Here is a 9,443-nt window from a genome sequence, read left to right as displayed (position 1 = left end):
ATTCCTGCAGGCTGCCAGCAGGGGGCCTGAGAAGAGAAGTATTGAGTCCCTCCTACTCTTCTGCTTGCTCTGGGGCCTACTGGGATAGCCTCTTAAAGAGGCAGTACACAACAGTGAGTTGGCTTTTTATCTTTGCATTTGGGAGACACCAAAAATACCTGAGCCGTACTTTGATGTGGTCCCGTCTGTGTCAGCATAGAATGGATGATAAATGCTAGCCAAGCATATGCAAGCTAATGCACGAGGCACAAGTGATACTGACATTGATTCCATAACATGTTTTCATTGTAATATTTGTTCTCTAGGAAAACCATTTGAGACTACTACAATCATGAATGCAGCTGTTGCCAATATTATAGTGTCCGTATTATTCCGCAAGCGATATGAATACGAAGATCCCAAATTTATAAGATTACTGAACTTGTTCAATGAAATCGTCCGGCTCGGGGGAAGTCCCTCAGTCGTGGTAAACTATTTAAAATGTGGTTTTAAAATGGTTGAAATACTTGTACAAACAGTACAGGCAGGACTATATTTTAAAGATCCCCTGCACAAACTCAGGACTTCATAGCAGAGACAAAACTTGTTCTGAGAAATTTGCAACTTATTTGAAATGTTTAGGAAAATACATGGAGCAGTCCTTTCAGAGCTGAACCACTTTGAGTATTGCCAGGGTCTCAGGCAGCCCTTGTTGCTTGCTGTTTCTTGAAACAGTAGTGGGAGAAAGATTTTAAAAGATGTCGATGTCGCACACAGGGTGATGTCACTTGTGGTTTTTCCTGGAAGTGATGTCATAGTGCGTGCAATGCCAGCAAGCCACCCCCCACATCTTTGTTTCTAATGTGCCAATGGGTGCACCGCCTGGCTACCCTAACCACTGCAATGCTTGGAAACCAGCAGGAGGGTTTGGGTGGTACTGCCTCACGGGAGATTTTCAAAACACCTTTGAGATTTCGGCCTCAGCAGTAGGATTTGGGGATTTCTTGATCTTTTCCTTTCTCATATTTTATTCTTTTAGCTGTGCAACGTGTTTCCTGCGCTGAGCTTTCTTTCTGGAGGTCGCAAGACTGTCCTTAAGAACAGGGATGAACTGTATGCCTTCATAGAGGACACCATCACAGAACACCTCAAAGAACTGGACGTGAACGACCAGAGGAGCTTTATTGATGCTTTCCTAATCCAACAAGAAGAGGTAAACTTGTTGATAATCACATTCTCACCCATTTATTTAAAGGCTCTTTGCATGTGAATGCCAGGCCAGCTAGCGAGGAATCCATCTTGGCGGAAGGGGGAGCACAGCCCATCAAACTATCTGGGATTTTTTTTAAAAAGAACCCCCTCACAAATTAACTATGCAGCACAAACATTCTTCTGCTTTCTCCAGTTTCTCAGTTGTCTTTCCCCTTATGTCTCTGCAACAAAAAAGGCGACACTAACTTTAAAAAAATGAAAGCCTGAGCAAAACTGATAATGGCCACAGCTTATTATGTACTGGCCCCGGCCAGACGTGCCGGAAAACGTGCAGGGGGGGAGCACGGCTATTTGCGCCGTCGCATTCTGATGAGCTATTATGCGATCAGACGTGACGGCAGCTTCCCCGCAGCAAAGAGGACAACGGGGGAGGAAGCCGCGCGCCGGCGCGATCACACCGGGAGGCTTCCATAGGCGGCCCGTGGCAAAGCGTTTGCTAGTACATGTGGTCACTGTTCCCTCTAAGCTGTGGAGTCTTGTGAGCAAAAATTCTACTCTGTGAGCTACTGGCATTAAAGTTGTGAACGAGCGATTTGGCTACTGCATAAATCAGTGTGCTCTGGAGCTATCTTTCCTGAGCTAAGACAAAAATCTGTGAGCCAGAGACTAAAAAACTGTGAGCTAGCTCACACTAACTCAGCTTAGAGGGAACAGTGCATGCGGTGTGCTAGTTTTTTACTGCGCGGCTTCGGCGGCTTGCCACGGGTTCGGCACGAGATGTTCCCGTATGATCGCGCCCGGATACTCTGCAGGACTCCCGTGCCTTCAGCGGGGCAAATGCTCCATGTTACCAGGGCCACTATAGCATAATATCAATTGTCAATTTTTTATTTAAAAAAACCATTCCAGTGGATAGTGGGGAGGGGGGTTGAGGCAAGGAAAATGGTGGTGATGTCGGCAGTAAAAATCTCTCTCTTACGGGGCTGCTAATTCCAATATAATTTAGACCACTGTAGGCTCTCTGGCAGGAGCTGTGGTGGCTCAAGTGGTTAAGACGCTGAACTGCAGGCTGTGGAAGGTCAGTAGTTCAGCAGTTCGAGTTCCGCGTGTGCCGCATGACGGAGTGAGCTCCCGTCTCTAGTTCCAGCTCCTGCCAACCTAGCAATTCGAAAGCAAGAAATTGCAAGTAGATAAATAGGTACCACTTCGGTGGGAAGGTAACAGCATTCCTTGCGCCTTGGTGTTTAGTCATGCCGGCCACATGACCACAGAAACGTCTTTGGACAGCGCTAACTCTTCGGCTTGGAAACGGAGATGAGCACCGCAACCCTAGAGTCGGATTCGACTGGCTTTCGAGCAAGGGAACCTTTACCTTTACCTTTAGGCTCTCTGGCACTGTAGGGTAGCAAGGACTGAGTTGCAGAATTCTGAGAGATTATGGGGTTTGAGGAGGGGGAGGACCTCAGAAGGGTAGAATGCCATACAGCACGCCTTCCAAAGCTATAGAAATTCAGAGTGCATATGGTACAGTGGAGGCTACTGCAGGGTAAATCAAATTCACACTTGCTATGTGCGGTAAATCACGTTCAAACTAATATGAGTCCTTTGTTGTAAGGAACTCCATTCTGGATGGGATAAAATAACTAGCTAAACTAGGATGGAGGGAGAGACAGAGACAGAGACACACAGAGAAGGTCTTAGCTGGAAGGAAAATTCCCTCAGAGTGGTAATCTACACACCAAAGTGTCAGCAACGGAATAGTAGGAAGGGAGGGATTAACAGATCTTGAGTTACATTGAGTTTACATTGTCCCTCTAGAGTCTGAGACGAAGAGACAGTGCAAAGTCCTTCACTTCCAACATAAAGCAGGCATTTCCTCCAGGGAAAATTATCTCTGGAAGTCAGTTGTAATTCTGGGGGAAACCCCACCTAAAAGTTGGCAACCCTACATTCTAGCAAGCATGTGGGCTGGTTGAAACAAGGCTTGCTAGAGACTCGGGATGTGCATTCGGCTTGGCCGAGCCAAATAATAGCCCGAATACTGCTTAATCGGCAGTATTCGGGCTCCCCGAATGCTGAATCAGATTCTCTAATCAGATTCAGCATGCCGAATACAGCAGCCCCATTTAGCTGCTGAACTATTCAGCAGCTAATTGGGGACCCCGAAGAACAACGGGAAACAGCAGGAAGGGGGTTTAAAGTTCAAAATGTTCCCTTACCTCCTTCTGCCTTTTCCTTTTCCCACCGCTTCAGGGTTTTCCCCACCTCTTCCCTGACTTCCCTGAACTAAGGGGGGAGGGGGAAGAGGGCAGCTTACAGTGCCATGCAGCTGCGAATTGCAGATGCATGGTGCACAGGGGTCATTTAGTAGAAAAAGAGGTGCAGGAGCTCATTAGTGTAACTTATTTGCATATGCCACACCCCCTGAAATCACCGGAAGTGTGTCAGAAGGCAACACCCACCGCTCAGGCGCTACTGGACTGTTTTGGATTGCTAGCTATTGGGGGGGGGGAACGTGCAGATATTTCCTTGCAGAGAAGGGAGAGCTTGTACCTGAATAAAACTTGGTCTTAAAGGTGCCACTGGATTGTTTTGAACCGGGGGGCTCTGCAGCTTACCTGGCTGCTTTTTGCTCTGACTGAGGGCTGCTGGGAGCAGGGGGTGGGGCTTGTTGCATGTGCCCGCCCCCTGGGCTCTTTACTGCCGGAGCTCCGCTCCTGTGCGCTCCTGCAGGAAATGACCCCTGATGGTGCAGCGCTTTGCAAGGCTGGTGTAACTTACTGCTGGTCCACCCCAGCACAGCACCACCTACCTTGCTTGGGAAGGGGGAGGGAGAACTTGCAATTCTGCCAACAGGGTTGCAAGTTGCACTGCTCTTTGTCCAATCATAGGACAGTGTTCTTTTTTTAAAAAATACTGTTCTGTGCATGGGCAGAGAACATTTAAGTAGGAGTCCTGCCTACTGGCTAGACTCCATTGCTGGCTGGCTGGCTACTTGGCTGGAGAGGCTGTGTAGCTGCTGGCCTTGTCTTGGCTTCAGCTGCTGCTGCTGCTGCTCTGTGCCTGGCCTGCCTTTCTCTTCCCTGCTGGACTATGGTGGACTCCTGCCTGACTGTACTGAAGACAGCAGCTGGTTTGGAGATGGAGAGAGAGAGAATTTAAAAGGGTTTTTAAAGTCTTCCTTTACGTATCCTGTGTTGGGTGGGTGGATTGCATTGTCTGGTTCTGTTGGATGTTGGGTGGGATTGGCTTTGCTCAGTTCCACTTAACTTTGCTTAACATTACAATTTAAGTGTTTTAAAAGTTTGCTTTCATGTTTTAAAAAGTTCTATTGTCGGTTATTTTATTCCTTTTGGGTTCCTCAGGGGGGAGCTGGTGGGTTGTGGGTTGGTGTTCAAAATCAATAGTGTGCCTTGTTGTAAGTTCTGGTTTGTGTTACTTCTTGCAATAGTGTGCCTCATTGTAGGTTCTGGTTTGTGTTAGTTGTTGCATTGTTGTTGAGAAGGTTGGGTTTTTTAAAAAAAGTTAACTCCTTTTTTTAGTAGATAGTTCCTTCTGGTTGCTGGGAGAGTGGGGGTAGATTGTTGTTTTGGATTGGATCGGATAAGGTTTCTTTAGTTGTCTGTGTTAGTTCAGTATTTGTGTGTTTCATTGGGTTTGGGAGGCATTGTAAAATCTTAACATTTTTTTGGGAACAAAAAATTAACTCAGATTGAACACATACCTGGATACTCTGTGGCCAATCGCCCTGAAGTGATCCTATTGAATTTGCGGGAGGATAAAGATATTCCGAATATAAGGAAGGACTTGATTTTTATTTTCTTAGCAGCAGCCAAAACCTTAATAGCTGCGAAGTGGAAAAATAAAGAACTCCCATCAATTAACCAATTATATTTTTAAAATGGGACTTTTTCATAAGGGGAAAAAATTATCAGACCAACTATTATGCTCAGAAAATCCACTTTATCGATCTAGATTTTTGGAATCTTGGCTACCTTTCTTGGATTTTATGTCTGACAATAAGGATCCTGATTCAGTCATTCCACCCTTGGATAGCTTTTTAGCACTTTTTAAAATATTCGCCTATGTCCACCATGAATCAGTAGTGTCTTAAACAGAATATAGTCAAAAGTTACATTAATTGTCAGTATTGTTGTGCTTGAAAACCTTCTTCTTCACAACTGTTTATTATCGTTGATCTGTGTTATCAAAGACTGATCGTATTGTTCTATTTTATTTTAATGTATAGACATGAAAAATTAAAAATAAAAATGTATTCCTTTTGTCTCTTGAGAAATAAATAGAGATTGCAAATGAAATTTCAGATTGTTATACTGCTCAAGGCATTGAGCCATAAAGTTTTAATTGGACAAAGAAAAGGAAAAGAACGCTTCCTTTTTTCTTATTGCCTAGGAAAAGAACAAGAACCAGAGCAACAGATTTTTCCATAATGAAAACCTAAAAACTATGGTGGAAAACTTATTTGGCGCTGGCATGGAGACAACTTCGACTACCTTGCGTTGGGGCCTGTTGCTGATGATAAAGTACCCTGAAATTCAGAGTAAGTCCTATCCTTTGGCTGGTTTCCATTATTCTAGGATGAGGAGTAAGGCCCGTTGTGCGAAGAAATACAACAAGTTCTAGAAGGAAGCTCCAGGTGAGTGTCCCAGCTGTGGCTAGTGGGGTGGCAAAGGGAAGGGGGAAATAGAGGGAGGCAAGCCATGTTTATTTCCTTCTGCTTAGCTATAGGGCACGGCTTTCTCAAGTCATTTTGCTGCCCCAAGTGGGTAGTATGGGAGGACAGCCTCATGGTAACAGGTATGGTTCCCTCCACCCCTGACTTACGTTGGTTTGGGGTTATGCAGTGGCAGCTAAGGTAGAAAAGCCCCTCCTCCTATGCCATGTCTTCTGGGTTCCAAGGGTCTGGAAAGCCGTTCCATAGCCAGTTACAGGGTTGCCAACTCTAGGTTGGGAAATACTTGTAGATTTGAGGGGTAGAGCCTGGGGAGGGCAGGGTTTGGGGTGCGGCGGGACCTCAGCAGGGTATAATGCCATAGAGTCCACTGCCCAAAGCAGCCATTTTCTCCAGGAGAACTGATCTTGGAGATCTCCAGGTTCTGCCTGGAGGCTGGCAATACTAAGGGGAGGGTCAGACCTGTAGATTTGAGGGGTAGAGCCTGGGGAGGGCAGGGTTTGGGGTGCGGAGGGACTTCAGCAGGGTATAATGCCATAGAGTCCACTGCCCAAAGCAGCCATTGTAATAGCTGGGAAATTTTCTGTAGGGGAAATGATGTGCTGTGGCTGGGGGACACAGTGATTTTTGGGAGATCTCCAGGCCCCATAGGGAGACTGGCAACTCCAGTGACCATTTAAGGGAAGATTGGGATATGTATTTTGGCAACCCCAGTGATCATTTAAGGGACAATTGGGATATGTGTTTTACCTCAGGACACATTCAATGACTCTCAACAGCAACAGCAGACTGTTTAGAATCTTAGAGGCAAAGGCCAATCAGGCTGCATATGCAAATGACCTCTGTGTTCTGACTGGCTATGGGGGGGAGAGGAACAGCAAACTGTTTAGAGTATTGGAGGTGAGACTCAGGCAACACAGCCAGTGGATAGGGACAGCTTCTGAGTGACACATCATGGAGCCAACTAATTTAGGAGTGTGTGGAATGTTCATGAAGTGCCACCCCAAAACACAATTATATATAAGGAGAGATATCTGGATTCCAGGTTTGCATAGAGGTAACAATGGGAAAATAACTGAGACTGCTGTTACCTGAATGAGGGAGAACAAGAAGCACCAGTGAGTTATAGTTCCTGTTTTTCCCCATCTGGTGTAATGTTGCAGAAGGAATGGGTTGAATTCTCTTCCAAAGTTGCATCTGTTGTGCCCTTCCCCAAGATCCCAATCATGTTTAGAGAGTGACTGTTCACTCTCACTCTCTTGGGGCCAAACTAGATATTACAATGGCCATGGAGAAGATTTTGACAACTTAAAAAATGGAAATCAGTGAGGGGGCAAGGGAGGAACTTACTGGGGGGTCCTCACCAGCGATCCACTCCGTCCCTTCCAGTTTCCACCTGCGTACATATGGCTGAACCACAGAGCTTCCCCCAAATGCCCCCAAATGCCAACAGCCCCCAGCAAAGCGCTGATATCACTGCTGGGCACGCATCATTTCTAGGTGATGTTGATGTTCCTCACCCTATTTTGGCACATTTTCCCCCCTGGCACACAGCTGAGTTGCCCACTGGGGGTGGGGGATGGGCAACTCTTTGTGTTTGTTAAATGGGGGGGAACCCTACATGGGGGGGAAATCAGTTTAAAACTTGTTGCCTTCCACTTTTTTGGAGGTGGAAAGTGCTGACGAGTCACAGCCGGCTTATGGCAACTGCATAGGTTTTTCGAGGCAAGAGAAGTTCAAAGATGGTTTGCCACTGCCTGCCTCTGCGTCACAACCCTGGTCTTCTCTGGAAGTCTCCCATATATTTACTAGCCAGGGCTGACTCTGCCTAGCTTCTCAGATCTGATGAGATCAGGCAAGCCTTTTTCAACCCCAACTCAAAACATTCACAAGGTACATTGCAAACTTCCTTAGACAAATCCACCCTTTCTGGGCCAGCCATTGCCATATTTGAAAACTGGGATAACCATAGCATCTTCCCTCTTTTGCAATGCGCTGCAAGTTTCAGCCGTTAGCTCCCGCTTCTAAAACCATGCAATGGTTTAGGAGGATATTAATGCCCTCATGTACACCATCCAGGGCTCTTTTTGGGCAGGAACGCACAGGAACGGAGTTCCGGCTGGCTCCCGAGTTGGCCACGCCCAGCAGGAACTCATTAGCATAATAGGCCACACCCAACAGCAGAAACGCATTAGGATTGGCTACATTAGGGGTGTGTGGCCTAACACGCAAAGGAGTTCCTGCTACAAAAAAAGGCCCTGAGTTTTGACAACAAACAAGGTAAACAGAATAAGAAGGGAAAGGTGAGTGTGGCTGGATGACCACACTTCTGGTAACATGGCGGTGTGGCCTAATGTGCTAATGAACTGCACTGTTAGGGTGTGGCCTAATATGCTAATGGGTTTTGCTGTTGGGTGTGGCCTGTTATGCTAATGAGTTCCTGCTGGGCTTTTTCTACAAAAAGAGCCCTGACCGATACCACTGCAGCTCCTGCTTTACTTGAATGGAAGAGGTATCTGTGGGCAGACATCCCTTTGTGCGTACAGAGCTCCATCCTGCATGTAAAGATGAATGGGAGACCTCCATTCAAACTCAAGAAATCACAGGGCTGTGGGAATTGACTGCAGGGTATCAATATTCTAGCTCATAAAGTAACAGTACAGAGAGTGCAGCCGTTAGAGATCTAAGAGACCCAGGTGCAAATCCCCACTCTTGTTGGGTGAGCTTGGGCCAGTCGTACACTCTTAGCCTACCCTACCTCACGGGGTTGTTGTGATGATAAAATGGAAGAGAGGAGAATGAGGTAAGCCACTTTGAGAAAGGCAGGATGTGCTTGAAATAAATAAATAGCTCAAGTGCAGGGGCAGTGTTGCAACATATTGCAGGGGCAGTGTTATAGGTTTTAAATAAACAGGAGTCTGGGAGCGGAAAGTCATCATCAAGTACTTTTATTGCATTGACTCAAAAGTAATAGAAAACATGGGACTCTTTTGAAGACAGCCATGGCACATAAAGTGGCATTGAACAACTATGCACTCAAGACATAGTGCAACAGCTTCTACCGACCCACTAGGATGGGCCGTGTGTTCTGAGAAAATGCAGAACTGAGACTACAAGCATGGGGCATGTTAGGTCTGTCCCAGAAAGAAAGAAAACAAGTCTGGCCATTCCCCTGAAGGGTAAAATATACACCAAAAATACACATTCTGTCATAGTGTCATTATAAATACGTAAATTGGACAGAAAGAAGCAGCAGTGGAAGCCACAAAGAGCTATCTTAGTAAAATAAGGACTGACTACAGACTAAGAAAGGAGCTGCAGTGGCTCAAGTGGTTAAGACGCTGAACGGCAGGCTGTGGAAGGGAAGTAGTTCAGCAGTTAGAGACCCAAGTGTGCCGCATGACGGAGTGAGCTCCCGTCTCTGGTTCCAGCTCCTGCCAACCTAGCAGTTCGAAAGCAAGAAATTGCAAGTAGATATAGGTACCACTTCAGTGGGAAGGTAACAGCGTTCCGTGCACCTTGGTGCTTAGTCACGCCGGCCACATGACCACAGAAACGT

The 9,443-nt window shown here is 46.4% G+C and overlaps 1 protein-coding gene across 1 annotated transcript in view; it reads left to right on the top strand.

Annotated features, from left to right (window-relative positions):
• Positions 1-9,443, top strand: part of LOC107118642 (cytochrome P450 2K1-like) — a 20,145-nt gene that overhangs the window by 2,906 nt on the left and 7,796 nt on the right. The window contains exons 3-5 of the mRNA XM_015421007.1: positions 306-466; positions 1,019-1,192; positions 5,605-5,752. Of these exons, the coding sequence (XP_015276493.1) occupies positions 306-466; positions 1,019-1,192; positions 5,605-5,752 (483 nt within the window). The remainder of the gene's footprint in view (positions 1-305; positions 467-1,018; positions 1,193-5,604; positions 5,753-9,443) is intronic.

The sequence above is a fragment of the Gekko japonicus genome, unplaced genomic scaffold (assembly GCF_001447785.1).
Source record: "Gekko japonicus isolate JY-2015 unplaced genomic scaffold, Gekko_japonicus_V1.1 scaffold3767, whole genome shotgun sequence".
Lineage (NCBI taxonomy): Eukaryota > Metazoa > Chordata > Lepidosauria > Squamata > Gekkonidae > Gekko > Gekko japonicus.
Note: the sequence above shows the minus strand (reverse complement) of the source record. Positions and strands in the feature narration are given on the sequence as shown.